The 23,315-nt window shown below is 46.1% G+C and overlaps 1 protein-coding gene across 6 annotated transcripts in view; it reads right to left on the bottom strand.

The window, feature by feature from the left end:
• The window catches only part of CYSTM1 (cysteine rich transmembrane module containing 1), a 79,570-nt gene that overhangs the window by 52,025 nt on the left and 4,230 nt on the right, over nt 1–23,315 (bottom strand). Inside the window, exon 3 of one of the 6 annotated variants that reach the window (XM_042985277.1) lies at nt 10,373–10,828. The exons of the other annotated variants lie outside the window; for them this stretch is intronic. Within the exon in view, the coding sequence (XP_042841211.1) occupies nt 10,540–10,828 (289 nt within the window). The 3' untranslated portion in view covers nt 10,373–10,539. Of the gene's footprint in view, nt 1–10,372; nt 10,829–23,315 lie in introns of those variants that run through there. 6 annotated transcript variants of the gene reach the window in all.

Below are 23,315 nucleotides of genomic sequence, written 5' to 3'. Positions count from 1 at the left end.
GGGACCTCTGAATTAAATCTAGTCACTGGGACATATGGGGCAGCATTGTAACTCCCGGAACTTCAAATAGCCAGCCCTCAAAGTGACAATGGACAGAAAATGAGGCCCAGCAAGAGGGAGCATGGAAAGAGAAAGCGGCAGTGAACAGAAGGGACAGAAAAAGAGGAAAAAACCTATTAACACAGAAAGTGAGTTGGGGACATGAAAGGATAGGTTATAGCGGGAGAGAGGGAAAAGAGCCCAGCTCTGCCCCCTGCCAAGTTGAGAGGACACACTAAAAAGGGACAGGTCCATCCCTCTCAACAAGCCTGACAAGGCCACTTCCCAGGCCAGGTCCCCCACCAGCACAGCCCCAGAAAGACTGGCTCCCCTGCCCCCTCCCAGAGCGTTAGATTAGGCTTTGTGGGAAACCTGAAATCCTGATGGCTCAGAAAGAGGCCCCTACAGCTTAATGTGCTGGCAATTTAACTAAGCACTCCTGGTTCCTGCCGGCTACCAGGCTAGTCAGGGCTTTGCTCTGCCATTAGCGTGCTCTCATGACCCTCTGAGAAAAGCAGCAGCCTAGCCAGAGCTGTGGGGTGCCTCTTAATGGGCAGGAGGGAATCTCCCTTCACACCAGCAAGAGACACTGCTGCCTGCCATGTGCCAATGTGGGCTGCCCGACCAGACCTTACCGTCCCAAGGCAGCGACGTCTCTCCCCTCCTTTCTTCATCTTTGTAACTTTAGAGCCATAGACATCAAGGCCAACAAAGGCTAGAAAAAACAAATGCTAGGTAACTCCAAGATTTCCGTCACTAACATCCACAAAGAGCTACTGTGTATGAGGACGACAAGGGGCTCAAAGTAGTGTAAGATACTCATGAGTTAAAAACAAAACAAAACAAAACAAAACAAAAAAACTGCATCCACCCAGAAACAAACGCTTATATGGTCAATTAATCTACGACAAAGGAGGCAAGAATATACAATGGAGAAAAGACTGTCTCTACAACAAATGGTGCTGGGAAAACTGGACAGCTACATGCAAAAGAATGAGACTGGACCAATCTCTTACCATACACACAAATACTCAAAGTGGATTACAGACTTAAATGTGAGACCAGAAACCATAAAACTAAAAGAAAACATATGCAATATTTTTTTTTAATGTTTACTCTTGAGAGACAAAGAGAACATGAGTGAAGGCGGGGGAGAGAGGGGGAGAGGGGGAGAGAGGGGGAGAGAGGGGGAGAGAGGGGGAGAGAGGGGGAGAGAGGGGGAGAGAGGGGGAGAGAGGGGGAGGGAGGGGGAGGGAGGGGAGAGGGTGAGACAGAGAATACAAAGCAGGCTCCAGGCTCTAAGCTATCAGCACAGAGACCAACACAGGGATCGAACTCACAAACTGAGATCATGACCTGAGCCGAAGTTGAGACACTTAACCTACTGAGCCACCCAGGTGCCCCTAAATTTTTTATTATTTTTTTTAAGGCAGTAATTTATTTGACATTGGTCATAGAAACATTTTTCTATGATGCGTCTCCTCAAGCAAGGAAAACAAAAGCAAAATTAAACTATTGGGACTACACCAAAATAAAAATTCTTTGCGCAACAAAAGAAACCATCAACAAAACCTGCTGATGGGAGAAGATACGTGCAAATGATTGATCCAATAAGGGGTTAATATCCAAAATATAAAGATCTTTAAAATATATAGACAGATCAATCTTCTACAACTCAACAGCAGAAAAACAAATCCAATTAAAAAATGGGCAGAGGATCTAAACAGACATTTTTCCAAAGACGACATACAGATGGCTGACACATGAAAAGATGCTCAACGTCACTAATTATCAGGGAAAAGCAAATCAAAACCACAAACAAACAGCACCTTCCACCCATCAGAATGGCTAGAATCAGACAAGTAACAAGAAGTGGTGGTGAGGATGTGGAAAGGAACCCTTGTGTACTGTTGGTGGGAATATAAACTGGTACAGCCACTGTGAAAAACAGTATGGAGGTTCCTCAAGGTAAAAATAGAGTTACCATATGATCCAGTAATTCCACCACTGGGTATTTACCCAAAGAAAACCAAACCAAACCAACCAACCAACAAAAAACTAATTTGAAAACATAAATGCACCCCTATGTTTACTGCAGCATTATTTACAATAGTCAAGATAAGGACAGGGCGCCCAGCTGGCTCACTCAGTGGAACACAGCACTCGTGATCTCGAAGTTGTGAGTTGACATATGCTCCCCAAATGATCCTGCCCCAGGTCCTGACACTGAAAGCTGACTGGTAAAGTACTGCAGGCAGCATCAACAATGTCAAGTGGCAGAAGTCTAGCACCTCCTCCCAGGTGGTCGCCTTCCCAAATAACTTTACAGTTAATTGTTCCCCATCCCTATCTTTCTTTGCACAATGAGCACGTGGTCTGATAGTTCAGTAAGGATGTATTTTTTGGAACAACTCTCTGGGGACTAATGATTCTTTCAGCATAAACTGGAGAACTAAAGATAGGCACTATGAATACAGCATTACTCCCCAGGGAGTAAACTCAGATCAAACTCTCCTCCCACCATGACTACCAACACTCCCTTAAACCTTTTAATTGAAAGGGTTCACAAAAATATAAATCATCCCTTGTTTTCGGCAAAATCATACACAGGCTTGCTGTCCATAGAGACTAGATTCAAACCATTTGTCTTCCTGGCTTTAGAAATGAGGATCCATCCAGTTTCCTAACTGGTTCTGAAGCCTACAATCAATACCAATATTCCACCTATGTCTCCTAAAACCTACTTAAGAAGTCAGTGAGTTCATTTCCTTTTGAAGAGTCCTTTGTAAACAGCACACCAAGTAGTGTGAACCTTTTTGGCTGGAGGGTCAACTCATGCCCAATCCCCTCGCTTCTATGCTGCTGTTTAATTGCTGACTCCCACTTTATAGCCAAGCCAATTAGCAGCCTTGGCCAAGCACTGCCTGAGAAAAACAAGCCTCTCCGGTCAGGATTCCCCTCATGCCTAGTCAACAAATGCCAGAAGTCTAAGAGATGGATATTATAGTTCTATAGAGTCCCTGGGCATACATCAGCAAGCATGTGAGTGTCTGACTGAGTAAGAGGACCAACGGACTGACACAGAACACGGGAATTTTAAAAGATGACTATTTCACTCCTCATTTAATTTAGGGAGCATTATTATCCACTTTTACCTCTGATGAACTTAATAACTAACTCCTTTAGAGTTGAAAGGATATTGGATACAAAAACCTCCAGAAAGCTCCACGCCCAGCTAGGTTACTGGTTTATTCCAGGCACTCTAAGGGAAGCAGAAAAGAGTGGGGAACCATTTGAAATTATTTCCTTATCAAACACAAACATGGAGTTTACCCTCAGGCCTCCAGATCTTGATTATAAGTGTACTGATAAGCCTAAATACCCCAGGAAAAAAATAATAAAAACACCTTAGAGTTTGCATGAGGCTTTCACAAAAATTTAGAATGTCCATCTCTTTTTTATTTCACTAATCTCAAAACATCCGTTCATCCAAGAATTACAATTTTCAGGGAGAGAAGCTCAGGGAGACTCCCCTTAGTCTCCGTCTCACCTCTCTTGACTTGTGGAGTCTTTTTTTTTTTTTTCCCAAATTATTTTTTTTAAGTTTATTTGAGAGAGAGCGCAAGCAGGGAAGGGGCGGGGGCGGGGGGGGGGGGGGGAGGATCCCAAGCAGGCTCTACACTATCAGCACAGAGCCCAAAGCAGGGCTTGATCCCATGAACCTCGAGATCGTGACCTGATCTGAAACCAAGAGTCGGATGCTTAACTGACTGAGCCATCCAGGCGCCCCCTGACTTGTGAAGTCTTGAGTAATCCTTTTTGCCATCTTTGACTTTGCTGGACAAAGCCAAAAGCTGAACCCACAACTGGTGACCCTGACGTGATAAGCCAAACCCGAAATTGGTGACCCTAAAGTGAAAGTGATAGCTTTGAGAGGAAGATTTTTAGGTGGCAGAATCGACATGTTCAGGAAAAAATGTGACATTGTCCGGACTTCGGATAGACCTCATCCTGGACAACAGTGGAGACTATGCCCACAAGTGACCAAGGCAAATGATGTCACCTGGGGACAACTTAAGAAGCTCGATCAACATGTGACCAAAGTAATGTGCCATGGCAGAGAGCCACCAACCCCAGAAAACAGGTTTTTAGCATATCTAGCTGTGGTTTCTCAAAACTTGGCTAAGCTCTCCAAATGATCTACACCATAGTGGCCTCCTTGAGACATCATGAATGACAAGATTGCCCTCCTCAACTCCCATGAACAAGATTCTTTAAAAAAAAAAAAAAAAAAAGAGGGATATGTAGGAAATCAAATAGCTATGTCCTGGTTAAGGAGATTATAGGGAACACATTACACTGCTTTCTGGCCCTGCAGAGGACACCTGACCACTATCTAGTTAAGGCATATTTAGGGACTGGGTCCTGCCTGTGCTCATGAATTCCTGAGACCATGTTATCTATGGAATATCTCTTTTGTAGTCTTGGGAATGCCTTGTTTCTTTGCACGCTTTCTATAAGTTCTTACTGGCATGTAGCTCCTGACATATTGCGCAATGTTTTCCCTATAACATATACCTAATAAAGACGGGAGCTTGTCAACAGTTCGGGGAGACTTCCCTTAGCCTCCCTGTCACCTCTCGACTTGTGGAGAAAAAAATTCAGCTTTGGAGGAGCATCAATGTAAGTAATGAATTAATTACATTAATTTCATGTAAGCCTCTCATTAATTCTCCTTGGTACCTCTGGGAAGGGAGTACTAACCATTATCCCATTTCAAGGTCGAGGAATGTTACCATCCCAAGAACGGTGGGCCCTGCCCAGGGCCTTGGGTGACAAAGGCCAAGGACTGAGAATTCTCCTTGGCTCAGTCTCTGGCCTATACCCCAGCCCTACTTTGGCTGAGAGCCCCTTAAAGGAGAGCATTCCTGTTCTTCAACACAGGAACAGCCAGCCCTGGGAGCTATCATAGCTTACGTTTAGGGAAATACACAAACTTTTTTTTCCTGACAATGAAGTCATATTCTCTACCAATGGGAAAACTTGTGGGGGTGGTATGGGTGAATGAAAGTGGAAAATTTCCCACAACTCTTGGCCTACTTAACCGCCCTGACAGCACATAGTTATAGTGTTTGGGGGTTGGGGGCTGTTTCTTTCCAAAGGAAGCATGATTAGTTGGCTGGTTCAAATACTTTTGAAGAGATTTAGAAAATGGTTAACAATGGTTTAAAAAAGTGGCCAAGAAATCTAACCTCCAGAGATTCTTGTAAAGCATGGGACTCCTGTAAAGAGTCACTATCATAACAAGCCCTACCACTTGTAATATTATAAGGAAAAACTCTTCAGTACATGCTAATGCGTGATAAACAGCCATTGCTCAGGTGACCTATCTTAAGCCTTCTTTTACAGAGAATGAAGTCACTGATCTGAAGTGAAGTTTATTTTCCCCAGGTGCCACCACTCTGGATTTGCCCTCCCTTGAGTGCTGTGCTGGTTTCTACATTTATACACAAACCAGCTGCGGCCACCTTCCCAAGTTCTCCGCAGTTCCCGAAACCACCTTTTACTGGACAGGATCCCTGGAGGTCCAATTCTATTTTCTGCAGCAAACATACACAAAACAAATTGGTAGCAAGGTTCAGTCATTTCATGTCCTTCCAGAAAACATAAGTTGTTAAGGTTTTGTATAAAATGGGGCACTTGGGTGGCTCAGTCAGTTAGGGCCCAGACTCCTGATTTCAGCTCAGGGCACTATCTCACGGTTCGTGGGTTTGAGCCGCATGTCCGACTCTGCACTGTCACCTTGGGATTCTCTCTCTCCCTCTCTCTGTCCTTCTCCTGCTTGTGTGAGCTATCTCTCAAAATAATAAACTTAAAATAATAAAGGATGGCAGTGCTATTTGTGTGTGTGTGTGTGGTCACAGAATTAGTAAATTTCAGAGCTGGGAAAAACTATAAATCACCAAATCATTCCTTTTCAATAATCAAAACTTCTTGTTTCTCGGGAAATTAAGACAAACATCCAATTAACACTTAAACAGCCTTAGGTGGAGAAGCGCACAAGTTGAGGGTAATAGATGTGAAAAGGGAACTCTTAGTTCTACAATTAACAAAGCATGGGACTCCTTTCAGTTTCCCCAATGTTCCATTTTCATGTTTTGGGCATTGATTATCCTGTAATAAATTTCCCCCATTAACTCTCCTACCAATCACTTGGGGGTTGGGTTTCACTTTGGGAATCAGAGGCATTTGTACCATACTCTGAAACCTCTGAAGGCCAAGTGTTGTGGACAATACAACCTCCGCACTTAATGAGACAGGCAATCTCACACATAGACATTAAATCTGGTCTAAAGAGACAAGAGGGGCACCTGGCTAGATCAGTCAGTAGAGCCAGCGACTCTTGACCTTGGGGTTGTAAGTTGAAGCCCCACGTAGGGTGTAGCGATTACTTTGAAAAGTAAAATCTTTAAAAAAGAGAGACAGAGAGAGAATAAGAAAATGGACTGCAGATGGGTGTTTCCCTTCTCTTTGAGGATTTTTCAATCTGCTAACAATGGCTCGGGTGTAGGCAGGCACCTGGGTGCTTTCCTCCTCACCCGTTATAAATATTTCCTAAGCAGGGGTCGCAGAACCCCATCAGACCAGAGTTCTAGGTGTGGTCACCTCTTTCCCAGGCTGTCGCAACAGCCCCCTCAGTGTCTCCCCATCCCAGTGTTCTCCCGACCCCCAATCCAGCCGACGCTTCAATGGCTCCCCCACAGCACACAAACCCTCAGCTGGGCACTCAAAAATATTTCCTAACCGGTCCTAACCTAATCCTCCAAACTTTTTTCCCCCGCAAACAGCCCTAGCACTCGGTCCAGTCACCCAACAGTCGTTGTTCCTTTACCTCTATCGCAAAGCTCATGCTCTCCTTCCGCAGACGTCCCTTTTTCCTCCCTCCCTTCTCCAGAGGTCCTCTTTCCCTCTCTCAGCTTCTTCCAACCCCCAACCGCTGCAGGGAGATTAGTCCCCACCCCTCAGGACTCTGCTCAGATTTCACCTACCCCAACAGGTCCACTGAGATCCCAATTCACTCCCTCCTTTTCTCCGAAGCACTTTCTCTGAATACGCCGGCCTCTGCTCCCACTTGTGGGGCTCCCAAGCGGCCTCCCGGCACCAGCCCCCGCTCCCCCCCCCCCCCCGCCAGCTCCTCAGAAATCGCTGCCCAAGGAGAAGAGTTGCACAAGCCTCTCAGAGAAGTCCCCCGGGACGGGGTGTGGCGAGACCCGCTCCGAGCAGGCCAACTCCGGGCACCGGGAGGCCGCTTGAAATGCTGAGCCCCTTTAGTTCATGGCCCAGAAGACGGGCGGGCGGCGCAGGATCTCCACCCTCCCGGCCTCCGCCAGCGGCTCGCGACCGACAACCGGATGAACAGCCGTGGGGCTCCCGGGTGGGCTTTGGGCCGGCTCCCAGCCCCTCCCCGGACGCTGCGCACACCCCACCCTGAGTCAGTCCACCTCGCCCGGGTGCCCGCCGCTCTCGGGGCGCTCTTTGGGGAGCTCGGGGTGCGCCAAACCCCCGAAGGGCCCCGCCCTCACCTCACCCGCTCCCTAGTCCCAGCCTGGTCGGGCCCGCGGCCCGCGCCTCACCTCTTCTCTTCTCCAACCGGTAGGGCACTGGGTTTTTCCGGACCTGATCCGACCAGATGAGACCGCACCGGATACACTGCACCTGCCACCCAGCTAGAGAGGAGCAGCGGCGCGCCTGACGTCACGGCCCCCCCGAGCGCCGCAAGCTCAGAGTCACCTGATCACCCTGGCAACGCGCGCGGGGAGGGGCGGGGCGAGGCGAGGGGCGGTGTCACAGCACGAGCCCCGCCCCCAGCCGCCTGGCCTCCGGGCGCCTACAGAGCGCTGCGGGTCGGTAGGTGCAGTGGGGACTGGAGACGCCAGCCTGGCCTCCCTGCCCCCGCCTACGCTCCCAGATGATATCTTCTCGCCGCCAGTGCAGATGCCTGGAAGGCAGGCCTTGGGTCCCTGTTGTATCCTGCTCTGGCAGGGTTCGTTGTAAGCCGCTCCTCCTGGTGTCTGCTGGGTCTAGCTACTTCGGGGGATTATTTCCTGAGCTGTACGGGAGAGGACCGGGGCTAAGGCTAACTGGATTGCTCTCCGGCAACTTTTCCCCATAAACTTTACAGCAAGTAGTGCAGCCTTTGATACGGAATGTCGTTAAGACCTCATTCATTCAGGCTCAGACTTCCTGTCTTAAGTCCTTCCTCTCTTCCAACGGAAAGAGAAAATCACCAAAACACTCCCTGAGCAAAGTCGAGGAGAAACCTACGAGTCCAACTTGCATAGATTTTTTTGTTAGTCATTTCAGAAATTGATTTTCCTCCAGTGCCCTTCTCTTGCTTGCTATAACCATAGGCCTACACCTCTACTGGCTTAGACCATCAGCTTCAAAATGAAAATTTCACATCCTGTGGAGGTCCCAGTTTGAGAACCCCTGCTTATCTCACCACTTGACTTCTTGCTGATTGAGTTTCAATTAAGTTGTAGGATCATTCCCTGCACTGCTATGGACATTTCATATACATTGTCCTTCCCTCTCAGACTATGGGATTTTAGACCTGTAAAAACAAAAACCATAGCCCCTAAACGGTGTCACTTTGGCCAAGTCACAAAACGGAGGATTAAGAACGTAGCCTAACTACAGTTTCAACCTCTGCCATAAACATGGGAATTTTCTGATCAGCACCAATGAGGCAATCTGTAACCTGGTGCTCTCCATCCTTTAAAGGAAAATCAGGTAATCTGCCTTATACTAAGTCCTCTACTCCACCCTTCTAAAGGAAGGTGACCTGGTGTGAAAGAATCCTGTCCTTCCTTTTGCTAATAACTTCCTGCCCCAACCACCTTTTTATAAAACCTTCCATTTTATAGAACAGAACTCCCCTCTGTTTGGTACATGGGATGCTACCCGATTTTGGAATCATGTAATAAAGCCAGTTAGACCTTTAAATTTCCTCACTTGAAGGGTACCCGAGTGGCTCAGTCAGTTGAGCATCCGACTTTGGCTCAGGTCATGACCTCATGGCTCCTGAGTTCCAGCCCCAAATTGGGGTCAGTGCTGACAGCTGAGAGCCTGGAGCCTGCTTCAGATTCTGTGTGTGTCTCTCTCTGCCCCTCCTCTGCTCACTCTGTCTCTCTCTCTCTCAAAAATAAATAAAAACATTTTAAAAAGTGAAATTTCCTCAGTTGAGTTTTATTTAACAGACAAAAAAAAGTTATTTTATCATCAGTTTATAGTGAGCACCTTTTGGCAAATGCCCAGCTGACTAAGGCATTGAAGATCAGGAGTTTATGGGTAATGTGTCTCATATTAAAATACCACCTGTACTGTTTATGATTTACTTGATAGTGTTTAAGCGATACTTTTTTTACTTTGATACACTTATTTTTATTTTTGAAGTTTATTTATTTTGGAGAGAGAGAGCAAGAGTACACCAGTGGGGAGGGGCAGAGAGAGAGGGGGACAGAGAGAATCCCAAGCAAGCTCCACACTGTCAGCGCAGAGCCTGATACAGGGCTTGAACTCACGAACCTCAAGATCATGACCTGAGCCAAGATCAAAAGTAGGACGCTTAACCTACTGAGCCACCCAGGCGCCACCCCCCCCCATACATTTATTTTTCAGAGGAACACATATAAATGGGGGGAAAGACAGTTGTGAAAGGTAGAAAAAAAAATCATAGCTTCAGACAGAAAGAGTTGTACTAATAGAGGAGATTGAAAACATCAGCCCAGGTTCCAAGGGGCAGAGATCAGTGGGCAGGAAGATACTGGGAGCAGGGCAGGGGCAACCAGACCTGGGGTGTATGCAGAGCTGAGGAAGGGAACTCCAACTGGACATCAGGTAGGGCAGGGATAGAGTTGGGCCAGAATGAAGTTTGAAGGATGTGGTGGAAGGAAACATGCTGGGAACTGAGACAAAGAAGGACTTGGAGAGGAAGGAGAAGCAGCAGTGGTTTGGGAAAGGGTTGCTGAAAGAGAGGGCAAGATAAAGAGAGATCCAAGAAGGGGTGTGAACAGCATTTTGAGAAGGAATGCTGAGTGATTCCAGTGTCTTTCCAAGGTTGGTAGGGGAACAAAGCATTGTCTGTTGGCCTCTGAGGAATGAAGATCATTCAGGCACACCCCGAAATCATATTTGGACCATCAGGGGGCAAGATCTACCCTTCAGAGAACACTGATGCTGAGGGAAGACCAGAGACCGCATGTCCATAACTACACTCTGACAGTAAGACTTTTTTGGCTGGAAAATTTTCCAGGCCCTTAGGGGGCAAGCATATGCCTCTGAAATTCTAATGAGGGCAGGGCAAAGTGAAGACGGGAGTATAAGGCAGGGATAACTGCCTTAAAAGGGAAGAAAGTTTCTCATGCCAGCTGGGACGCGTGGGGGTTATGCTGGGGAGGAAGAGATGATGAGACAGGTTTCAGTAAGGCCTCTCCCATTTTACTGGGTTGGTTGGGAGTGAGAGGGCCTGACTATCAAAAGAAAAACAGAACATTCCCCACCCCCACCCCCACCTCCACGGTGAAGGAGTGCTCTCATGTGAGTCCAAACCCCAAGAGTATTGCTGGAAGCATCCAAGGACCAGAGAGACGTGGCCAGGGAGCACATCCTATGTGGCGCTTTTCTAGAATTTGACCTCAAGTCCCAGGACTCAGCAGTGGGGCCAGTGGTAAAAGTTGCTGGAATTTCACCAAGTTTCTTTACAACAGCAGTGAGCCTCCTTCCATCCCTAGAGATAAAGAAAAATGTCTGTGTAGAAGGCCCTGACAAAGCATATTTTCTGTAAAAGTTCATTAGCCACAGAAACTACAATGGCTTTTCCACATTTGTGAATTCAGGAGAACCATCTTCTAAGGATGGCAGAGGCAGGCATGATGCAGTGGTTGGGAGCCTGTGCTCTGAGATTTATCCATTTTGTGAACTTGGGCAAGTTACCCATTTTCTCTGAGCCTCAATCTAATCTGTAAAAGGGAGCTAATAACACCTACCTCATAAGAATATCATAAACTTTACGTGAATTCTTGATCAAAAGAAGAATCCAGATTCAAGATTTTTCACAAGGTCATTTTATTTCACTTTTTTTTTCCTTTTTTAAGTAGGCTCTACTCCCAGTGTGTGGCTTGAGCTCACAACCCTGAGATCAAGAGTCACACGCTCTATCAACTGGGCCAGCCAGGTGCCCCTTCACAAGGTCATTTTAAAAACCATCACATTTCCCTGTATCCCATTTGTTCACTCAACAATTGGATGAAAAAATATTTCTTTAGATGCCTAATGTGTACTCAACGCTGTGATAGATACAAAAGGAAAGGTGTTCCCTCACCTTCTCCTCCAGGCATCTGCCTCCTGATAGGACAGCAAGATCGCATGAGACCTGGAGGAACCCCGTGAAGTTGAATGCTCAACTAGGTGGTCATGCCCTTCTGTGCCCGCAGCATTCAAGGAGAGGGAGGCCATGCCAGCTACATTGGCTAAGCTGGGATACACAAAAGGGAGGGTGTGGAGCAGAGCCTTGAAAGGCAGGATTTGGAGAAGGGGGAGAAAAGAGAGCATTCTTAATCTTGGTCCTGTCATCCAGATGACATGAGCGCCTGGGACAGGGGCTCAGTAAATATTTGCTGAATGAGTGAATGAGTGAATGCATTAATGGCTAAACAACTAAGCAAAGACAACAAAATCACAGAACAGTGGGCACAACTGTAAGACCAGCCTAAGTGGACCAAGGAAATGGTAGAGTTGTGAGAAGTAAGGTAGAGACAGAGCAGATTGTGGAAGAGCCTTGGAGATAGAAGAATCTTCTGGTAGGAACATGGGCTTTGGAGCTGGAGTGACAGGTTGCATTTGGACTCCATCACTTACTGTTCATGTGACTTAAGCAAGTTACTCAACCTCTCTGTGTATCAGTTTCCTCATCTGGGAAAAAATAGGGATAACATTAATAACCATAGCATCATTTTGAGAATTAAATGAGATAATGCATGTGAAACCGTAGCACAGTGCCCAGCATGCAGTAAATGCTCCAAGTGGTTAGCTTTTATTCTTGGTATTAGCTTTATCCGAGGCCAAGAAGAAGAGTATACATTCAAAATGAAAACTACAGGGAGCCACTGGAGCTCCTTGAAGCAGGAAATGGGGATGGGATGCAGTCTTTTGTAAAGAATCATTGGGCAGCAGAATTCAGGCTGGTCAGAAGGTAAAGGGCAACCACGGCAAAGATGCAGCCACAAAGGGTAAAGAAGAGCTGACCGAGGACTGGAAACAAGGCTTCCTCAAAAAGAGAAAGCCTGCCGCCAATAGCTCATGGATTTGTGGAAGTTGGAGCCTGGCATGCAGAAGCGCTCAGTAACTCTATGAAACGAACTTCTCTACATGCTGTGCAAGCTGAATGACATCTTTCTAGAGCTCACAGGCTTAATGGCAAATGCTAGTGGGATTCCTCTACGTCAAGAACAAAGAGGTTTTTTTTTTAACGTTCATTTATGTTTTCAGAGGGACAGAGAGAGTGTGAGTGGGGGAGGGGCAGAGAGAGAGGCAGAGAGAGCATCCTAAGGAATGCTCATAAACTGTGAGATAATGACCTGAGTCTGCGATCATGACCTGAGCCGAAAGCAAGAGTTGGATGCTTACCCGACTGAGCCACCCAGGCGCCCCAAGTTCAGAGAGTTTTAAAACACTGGAAAAGTCCACTAAGACCTGGCCTCTGGTTTGTTTCAATGTCTTCCCATTATGAGAGCAGACAAATGAACACATGTGAAAGGAAAGCCAGTGAATGTGGCCAGCACAAGCACAAAATCCAGCACAAGATGACCAGATTCTTTGTGTGTGTGTGTGTGTCAGGGTATTAAAGAAATGAGAAAAAAATTATGCTTCTTCTACTGTTTCTTAGCTCACTGCTCTGCCAGAGTCTAATGGAATTTGAGGTCCACGTCAAGGAAAAAGAGGCAAACTCATCAGTTTGCTTCTGGCCATGGATCATGGTTTTTGGTTTTTATCTGAGCAATGGGTCTCACACTTTTGTGTCTCCTTTTCTGACCTACATTTTCAAATTCTAATTTGTTATTCAGGAATATCTCCATTGCAATTGACTAAAATGCTATTCAAATTGTTTTAAGAAAGAAGGAGAGGGAGGGTGCCTAGGTGGCTCAGTTGTTAAAGCATCTGACTCAGATTCGGCTCAGGTCATGATTTCACTGTTCATGAGTTTCAGTCACACTGCCGGTGAGCTCAAGCCCCTCTTCAGGTAAACACGAGCCCCGCTTCTTCTCTATATATCTTTTTCCCTCTCTCTCTCTCTCTCTCTGCCCCTCACTCACTTGCACCTTCTCTCTCTCTCAAAAAAAAAAAAAAAAAGGAGAGAGATGTTATTTATCGGCTCATGAAACCAAAAATCCAGAGGTGAATCTGAGCTTCAGGTAAAGCTGGATCCAGGCATTCAAACACTGTCACCACTGTCCCAAGGAATCTCCTCTCTTGCTCTGTCTCTCTACATTCTCCAGCAGTGCCTCTGGCAGGGTCAGAATTATATTCTCACAGCAAAAAGTCCCAGCAAGCAAAAAGGATTACCTTTCCCAATAGTCTTTTTTTTTAATTTTTTAAAAAAGTTTATTTATTTATTTTGAGAGAGAGAGAGAGAGAGCAGGGGAGGGGCAGAGAGCAAAGGAGAGAGAGAATCCCAAGCAGACTCTGTGCTATCAGCACATAGCTGGATGTGGGGCTCAATCTCACGAACTGTGAAATCATGACCTAAGTCGAAACAAAGAGTCAGACTCTTAACCAACTAAGCCACCCAGGTGCCCCTCTTTCCCAATAGTCTTAAGAAAAGCTCCAGTTTGGAGTTTTTGGGGTTTTTTTTAAATGTTTTTTTATTTATCTTAAGAGTGTGTGTGCACACAGGGGAGGGCCAGAGCGGGGGGGGGGGGGGGGGGGGGGAGGGAGAGGGAGAGAGAGAGAGAGAGAGAGAGAGAGAGAGAGAGAGAGTCCTAAGCAGGCTCCATGCTCAGCACAGAGCCTCATGCTCAATCCCACTACCATGAGATCATGACCTGAGCTGAAATCAAGAGTCAGAGGCTTAACCGACTGCAACCCCCCAGGTGTGCCCTGCCCCCTCCCCCTCCACCCCCCCCTCCCCCACACACATTGGAGTCTTAGTGTTTGCACTGGCTTTGGGTAACTTGCTTTTTTCTGAACGTGTGGCTGGAGCCAAGAGATTGATACCTTGGCTACTCCATGCTCTCCTCTGGAGCTGGGGGTGGCGTTAGCCACCACCCAATTCCACAGTTGAAAGTGTGCAAACAATGGCTTCCCTAGGAAAATTGAAGTTTAGTTACCAAAACTAGGAAGCATGGATGCCAAGCAGACAAAAAACACAGCTGACCCCTACAGGCCACAAATACCCAAGCCACAAGCTTATGAAAGGCTCCTGTAGACAAAAGAAATACAACAGTCCAATAAGCTAACATTGAATCCAGTTGGTAGTCAACTCATCTTCTGTATTTCCGGGAAGGTTGCATCCAATGGGGAGCAAATTCCAGCACTCAGAGGTTTTAGCCTTGTTGAGACATGGCATAGAACCTGCCATTGGTTTTAGCTAAGTGCACTCTCCTCTCTGAAGTATTGTTTCTGAGGAAAGTGCTCCAGGGAGCACTTAATGCTTTAAATGTTGGTACAGTACCTCAAGTTCTCAAGAAGCATCACATAAATGTGTGCATTTTTAATTGTGACTTTTTGGAGCACTGATTCCTCAAGTGACCTGGTATCGGACAATGATCTTGGGATCCCAGTCCTGGAGGAAAACACATTTTTCTCCTAGATGGTGACTCAGGGGATTACTGCAATAAAGTTCCCATCAATGGCTCTGAAGAAAAGCCCTGAAATATGCCAACCTATGTGTCCATTTGCATTTATACATATAAAATGGACTGCTAATAATAATTTAGGTCATGACATATGAAGCATGAAAACTCAGGGCAACATAAACCCACATATTCATTTAGTGCATTTGCTAAGTGTCTACCATGTGCCGGGGACTATCCTAAGCTCTGGGGATGCAGGAATAAACAAAACAAATTTAGAGAATGCTTGCATATATGAAGCTTGCGTTTGTAATAGGTGTGTCCATTTCTATACATCTTCCAGTGGCCTCTGTTATTGACAGGAAATAGACGCCAACAAACAAACCTGGCAAAGTCTCAGTGAGTACCTCCTCTAGCCTAGACTTTCTGTCTCTGCTCTTCATACCTTAAATGCATTACTCTCTTCTTCCTAGGGATTAAAAACAGGCATCAGAGAGATGCAGACACCTACTCAAGGGGCCATGGAAAGTAAGTGGTAGGGTCAAGACTGAAACTCGTATCTCCATATTTGCCTTTTAACCACTACCCTCTCTTAGGGTGTGGATGGGGGGGATGATGGAGAGTGGTGGGGACTATGGCAAACTGGAGAACAACCTCTGTGCAAAGGGAGCCACTATTATGCAGCTCCAGCCACGTGTCACAGGGAAATGTGGCCCACCATAGCTAGGTTTTCTGATTTTTCAAGAGGAGCCAGCAAACAGGATTTTGATGTGAAAACTAATTTTTAAAATACTGTGAAAACCAGAAACAATCTGTCTGGGTGTAATTCAGGCCCTGGGTCTGTCCCTCCACTAGAGGTCACACTGTGTCCAGGAGGGTCTCTGGGGAGGTAAGAGTCCAGATAGCAGCTCTGAAACTAAATGTGGGCAGAAAGCTGCAAAAACAGCTGTGATCCTTGCACAAAGTATTTCTCAGGTTGATTTTAGAAGACTAAGGTAGAAAAACGGCGCCTTGTTTACTAAAAAAAACAAAGTCCTTAATGAAAGGTAAGAGTGAGGAAGCAGCTGGAACATTCCAACCTCCCCCCTCCCCCACCATGTGGAGGAGGTTGGCATAGAACCATCCTGTGGTGGGTTGACAGGCCACGCTTATCTGAAAGGGAAAATTTAACTTCAGGGCGGGCTTCGTGTTATATCTGAGGTCCTAATAATGATCATTATGCTGTCAGCACACAAGACATGGTTCAAAATAATTCTCCTCCTAAAAGTCACATTCTACTCGCTTCCTGGCCCTTCCTCGCCTCCTCCACCCTGTGGCCTCCCACGCTCAGCAAGCCTTTCCTCTTGTCCACCCTATTTGCCAAGGGTTGACAGGCAGGGGACACTGGGAGTTCTCATCACCGGGTGGTCTGGGGCTACAACAGAGTTGGTGGCAGCTTCTCTTCCTGTCCTGGCTTTCAGGGGGGCGGGAGGGAGCACAGAAGAGCTTCAAACGTTTAAAAAATATTTGCACCATCCATAGAATGAAATTCTCTAAGACAATAGTTTTACTTGAAAAGTGTAAAGGAATTCCCATCCTCCAGATCTTAACAAGATCAGAAAACCTCTGTTTACTACAAGAATTGTTTCAGAGAGGGAGTGAAATCTGGCACATGAAAAATCCCATTTCTGCCCGCTCTCAAGATAGTAACTTTGCAGCCATATGCCATGAGTATTTCATCATAGCCAAACAGTACTGTGGTGCACTGGGGACAGATTTGCTGCTGCCGCCTCCTTCTGTTGCTGGAAGCATGTGGCACTGCCGTGAGAACCTTAGAAGATCAGGCAAGTGCTCCTGGCTGGGACCTCATACCTCCGTCTGTACCATGAGGCTTTCAATCCCAGCTCCTCTGGGCCCTGGGAGCCTTTTAAAGTAAAGGCCTAGATACTTTCTGAACAGGATGAGACAGAGAAAACTTGTACTCTGTCTTGCTCCCTTGCTTGGAAGATCATTTAAGATTAAGGAATGAAGTGACCTGGGGCGCCTGCGTGGCTCGGTCGGTTAAGTGTCCAACTTTAGCTCAGGTCATGATCTCCTGGTTTGTGGGTTTGAGCCCCGTGTGGGGCCCTGTGCTGACAGCTCAGAGCCTGGAGCCTGTTTCAGATTCTTTGTCTCCCCCTGCCCCCCTCTGCCGCTCCCATGCTCACATTCTGTGTCTCTCTCTCTCTCAAAAATAAATATATGTTAAAATTTTTTTTTTAAAAAATTAAAGGAAATGAAGTGACTTTTCCCACTTGTGGAGGCGAGGGCAATGCTATGATTAGGAGGGTCCAGAGACCTGTCTTCCAGCCCTGGTTCATCAGCATCCTGGCCTTGGGACCCAGAACAATTTACTAAACCTTTTCAGGTCTCAGTTTTCTCATCTGTAAAATGGAAATAATAACAGGACTGAGCACATCAAGCTGTAGTGAAGGTTGGTGGGTGCACACAGTAAAAGCTGCTCTCTTTGCACAGAACTCACACAGACTTCACCATGGACTCCATGAATCCCTGTCATGCCCTGCCATCCACAACCTAGGAGAGGGTACATACGCACACATAGGCTCAGTCTTGGCCTGACCGCTAGTTTCTGAGGCATCTTGGACACATAATCAGGAGTTACACATGATGACCAGGGCCACTTTATTGTAATTCTTTAGTTGCAGCAACGAAGATAACAAGCTACCTTTGATCCCATTACATCCAGAGCCTTCTTTTAGATGTCACCTTTGCCTGAATTTCTGAACTGCTTTGGCCAAAGTCCAGATGAGAATGTGCTTGTCCTGCCTCCTGCTCCAGGCACCTGGAGAGGCCAAAATGGCAGCTCTGTAGGTATGAAGTCTACCAGCATCAGACTGGGTGTGGCACTTGGCACTTTGTACACATACACATTCCTGGGCTCCATTCTAGACCCACTGCTTCTGACTCACTGGGGCCAGGGCCTAGGCATCTTCAAGTAACAAGCCCTCCGAGGGAGCAGGCACACATCAAAGTTAGCATTTAGGACCCTCTGGCGCCTCAAACTGCAGATCTTTTCCTCAACCTGTTTCTCCTGATCTGTCCTACTTAACCAGATCATCGCCCCCCCAGGGAAGCCAGTCCTCGAAGCCAGAAACCAGGAAGTCTCCCAGCTTCAGGACAGGCCCAGTCACCTCGTAGCGGAGTGTGGCCCTTCGCCTTTTACCACCTGCTCCTGTTCAGGCCTTCCCTTGATCTCACTCCAGAAACAGTGGTCTTGCTTTCCAAGCCTGCCCATTCTGGACGTCTTGATCTGATATGTAAACCTGGGGGTGCCTGGGTGGCTCAGACCCTTGATCTCAGCTGAGGCCATGTCATGATCTCACAGTTTGTGGGTTCAAACCCTGTATTGGGCTTTGCACTGATGTGCGGAGCCTGCTTAGGATTCTCTCTCTCTCCCTTTCTCTCTACCCCCACTCAACTTTAAAAAATGTTTCATAAACTCTTAAAGAAATGTAAATCTGGCCCTAATACTCCCTTACTTAAAATTCTTTAGGGGTTTTCCATCCTCTGCAGGACTCAAAAGCCCCTCTCCCTACAACCTCAGATCTCCTGCCACTTCTATTCCTACAGGGAAAACTCCAACTAAACTTACATTATGCTCAGGTCTTGAATGTTCCATGGGGCTGTCCACCTCTGGATTTCTATGCACATAGTTCCCTCCCCTGCAATATCCTTTCCCCTCTGCTACTCTTCTTTAAACCTCAACTGAAATGTCACCTCCTCTGGGACACCTTCCCAGATGTTCCCAGGTTCCCAGTTCTGACTACTCCCTCCTTTATTTCTGTACACACCCCAAATATATCACCCATAACCCTGTATTGCTTTTATTTGCTTCTGTGTTTCTGCCCCACTAGACCATGTGCATTTTATCCATTTCAAATTCCAAACCTTTATCAGGGCTGATAAAGTCCTTCAGGATCAGGCTCCTACCCACCTCTCCACCCAGTCTCCTTGCACTCTGCCCCACCCACTTCACCCAGTCACACTGGCCTGGGGACTGTGGCCAAGAGCACCAAACTCCTTCCTGATTCTGGGTCTTTATTCCTGAGGTGACCTTTTCCTCGAGTGCCCTCCCCTAGATCTTTCCCTGGGTGTCTCCATCTTAACATTGATATCTCTGCTCTAGTATCACCTCCTGAAGAGAACTTCCTTGCCCAGCCATCAGAAGTAGTCTTTCTTCCCCATTTTCCTCTCTTATAATACCATAATATCTTCCCTCTGGAACACTTATCACAAGCTATCACTACTTCTTGTTTAAAATCAGCCTTATTGGGGCGTCTGGGGGGCTCAGTCGGTTAAGCGTCCGACTTCCACTCAGGTCACGATCTCGCGGTCCGTGAGTTCGAGCCCCGCGTCGGGCTCTGGGCTGATGGCTCGGAGCCTGGAGCCTGTTTCCGATTCTGTGTCTCCCTCTCTCTCTGCCCCTCCCCCGTTCATGCTCTGTCTCTCTCTGTCTCAAAAATACATAAAACGTTAAAAAAAATAAAAATAAAATCAGCCTTATTGAGGTATAACTTGCATAAACAAAAGGCATCTGTTTAAGTTCACAGTTAGAGGAGTTATGACCCATATCCATATATCCACCACTCTACTTAAGATACAGAGTATTTCCATAACTTGTACAATTTTCCTGATCCGTCTTTCCAGTCAGTATTCTGTACCCACTTATGGCCAGCCCCAGACAACCACTGCTCTACTTCCTGTTCCCATAGCTCCATTTTGCTTGTTCTAGAACTTCATTTAAATGTAATCACAGGGGCACCTGGGTGGCTCAGTCGGTTGAGCGTCTGACTTCGGCTCGGGTCATGATCTCGTGGTCCGTGAGTTCGAGCCCCGCATCGGGCTCTGGGCTGACAGCTCGGAGCCTGGAGCCTGTTTTGGATTCTGTGTCTCCCTCTCTCTCTGCCCCTCCCCCGTTCATGCTCTGTCTCTCTCTGTCTCAAAAATAAATAAAAACATTAAAAAAATTAAAAAAAAATGTAATCACAAGGTTGTACTCTTCTGTCTGGCTTCTTTCAGTCAGCATAATGTTTTGGAGGTTTAGTCATGTTGTAGCACTTACCAGTATTTGTGTCTTTATTCCTGAGTATGAATATTCCACAATATATCTATTGGCCTGTTGATGGACACCCGGGCCATTTCCAGTTTGGGGCTATTATGAATAAAGCTATTTCGACAATTTGCATGCAAGTCTTTGTGTAGACATGCATTTTTATTACCTTCGGGTAAATAACTACATTGGATATATGATGGAGAACTATAAGATGGTAAGTGTATGTTTAATTTTATAAGATACTGCCAACCTTTTTTCCAAAGTGTTTTTCCATTTCACACTCTTATCAGCAGTGTGTGAGAATTCCAGTTGGTCCACATCTTTGTCAACACTTATTACCAGTGTTTTCAATTTTAGCCATTCTAATGGGTGTATGGTGTCATCTCATTATGGTTTTAATTTATATTTCCCTAATGGCTAATAACACTGAACAAATTTTTCAAGTGCTTACGAATATTTGTATATCTTCTTTTAAAGTATTTTTAAAAATCTTTTGCCGTATTTTAATTTGGTTGTTTGCTTTCTTTTTATTTACATATTTCTCCGTATGTTGTAGATGGAGATTATTGTCAAAAATATGAATTGCAAAACTCTTTTCCACTCTGTGACATATCATGCTGTCTCTCCTCCCTTTTTTATGATTGGTTCTACCTGTGATCTAAGAAAACTCTGCCTATCCCAAGGTCATGTAGATTTTCACCTCTACTTTCTTCTGGAAGTTGTATAGTTTTTCTTTATTAAATCTTTAGTTCTTGGATGTATTTCAAGTATGTTGGGAAGTAAGGATTGAGATCCACTGTTTTCCGGTTGGATATTCCGTTATTCCGGTACCATTTGTTGAAAAATCTATCCCTTCACCTGTAGGTATTTAAATTTTGTTTTCTTTTTCAAATTCTCATTTGTCTCTCCCACTAGACTATAAGCTCCATATATTTGTTTTAATTTAATCTGGGCTCTTTTCCACCCCTGCTACCTCCTTGCAGGTAGAGGAAGCAGAAGAAGGGCTTGCTTGCAAGTCACCTCTAGGGACTTGATTCTAGGGAGCAGTGGAGCACTGCTCTAGGGAGCACTGATTCTAGAAGCAGTGGAGTGGGACAGTGGATGAGAAGGAAAGAAAGCCAGGACATGTGTGCTATGGAGCTGGTCACTGCTGTGGGCAACCGGGGCTCTGTCTGCTGGGACCTGCTGAGTGCACTTCAAAACTTCCACCGAGTATCAGAGAACGGAGCCTCTATCTGCTAACTCCAGCCCCTAACCTCCTCACACTTGCAGGCCCCAGTGCTTGCCGTGGGCAGAAGGCAAGAGCTGTGGGGGGCAGCTAAGCCCAGGGGCTTCTACCTGCTCCAAGCTGGTTGCCAGGATGCCAGATGAGTAAAAGGTGGGTCAGAAGGATGAGAAGAGGGTCACCAGAGGTTTCTGATACACGCTCATTCAACAAGTATTTATCGAGTGTCTCCTCTGTGCCAAGCATTGTGTTGAGCAGGGGAGATAGTCATTGAGAGCCAATCCCTGTCCTTATGGGGGAGACAGACAGCAACCAATTCAGTGACTGACATATATTATATCAAGAAGAGGTAAGCGCTATGAAGAAAAATTAAACAGGGTAAGAGAATTATGAAGAGGAGGGTGGGGATATGGCTCATTTTGACCACCAGGAAGTTTCTCAGAGAAGTTGATGTGACAGAGAATGAGCCAGGTGGATACCTGGGCAAAAACATTCTAGGCATATGGAACCACAAGTGAAAAACCTTGTGGTGGAGAAACATGGGAGGTCAGCTCACTGGGGCTGGAGCAGAGCGAGGGGCAAAGCCTGTAAGATGGGGAAGAGGGTCTGGCAGGCCTTAGATACGAGTTTGAATTTTATTCTGACTCTGATGGGAAGCCACTGGAGGGTTTGCAGAACAGTTATAACTCGGGCTTGTGTATAATATAAAAGCTATGTGGGGAACACCTGGGTGGCTCAGTTGTTTGAACGTCCCACTTCAGCTCAGGTCATGATCTCACGGTTTGTTTGTTCGAGACCCACATCGGGCTCACTGCTGTCAGCCTGTCAGCACAGAGCATGCTTCAGATCCTCTGTTCTCCTCTTTCTATGCCTCCCCCACTTGCGCTCTCCCCCAAATAAATAAATATTTTAAAAAAGGTATGTGGGGTGCCTGAGTGGCTCAGTTGGTTAAGCATCTGACTTTAGCTCAGGTCATGATCTCATGGTTGGTGAGTTCAAGCCCCACATCGGGCTCTGTGCTGACAGCTCACAGCCTGGAGCCTGCTTTGGATTCTGTGTCTCCCTCTCTCTCTGGCCCTCCTCTGCTCATGCTCTGTCTCTCTCTGTCTCTCAAAAATGAATAAATGTTAAAAAAAAGTTTTAAAAAGTTATGTGGGATACCATTACACATATATTAGAATGGCTAGAATTAAAAAGAAAAAATGAAGTGCTAACGACTAGTGCTGGCAAGATGCAGAGCAATGGCAACTCTCACACAAGCTGCTGGGAATGCAAAACGGTGCGGCCAGTTTGCGGAAGAGTTGGCCAGTTCACATAAAGATAAACTTACACTTGACTGTGCAACCCAGCGATGCCGCCAAATGAAATGAACCTTACGTTCACATGCAAAGCTGTACACAAATGCCTGTGACTTTATTTACATAATCGCCAAAATTGGAAAGAATTCACACGTCCTTCAACTGGAGGCTACAGTGTGGTACATCTGTGTGAGAATACTACTCAGCCATTAAAGCAAATGAACTGTTGATAACACACAAGACAACCTAGAAGGACCTCAAGGGCATTCTGCTTAGTGAAAAAAAGTTCAATCTCAAAAGGTTGCATACTGTGTAATTTCACGTATATAATAGTCTCAAAACAACAAGACTATAGAGTTGGAGAACAGATCGCGGTGACCTGGGGACAGGGAGGCAAGTAGCGAGAGCGGGTACATACAGAGAGGCAGCACCAGAGAGTCCTTCTGTGGCGAGGTAGCAGTCCACCCCTTGACTGTGGTGGTGGAGATGCAGATCTGTACACGGGACTTAAGTGCATAGAGCTATGCACACGTCCATACACACAAATGAGTGCAGGTTATAAATGGTGAAAATGAATCAGGTCTACAGTCTAATTAGCAATAATGTACCAACGTCAATGTCCTGGTTTGGATATTTTCCAACAGCTCTATATGAGATGCCACCCATTGTAGGAGGCCGTCCAATGGATGGATCTCTTAACTTTCTGCATCTTCCTGTAAGACTATAATGTCTTCAAAACTAAAAATTTAGAAACAAAACTCTGCCAGGTAAAAAGTTACAAAAGACTTTTTTTTTTTTTTTTAAATAGG

The sequence above is a fragment of the Panthera tigris genome, chromosome A1 (assembly GCF_018350195.1).
Source record: "Panthera tigris isolate Pti1 chromosome A1, P.tigris_Pti1_mat1.1, whole genome shotgun sequence".
Taxonomy (NCBI): Eukaryota; Metazoa; Chordata; class Mammalia; order Carnivora; family Felidae; genus Panthera; species Panthera tigris.
Note: the sequence above shows the minus strand (reverse complement) of the source record. Positions and strands in the feature narration are given on the sequence as shown.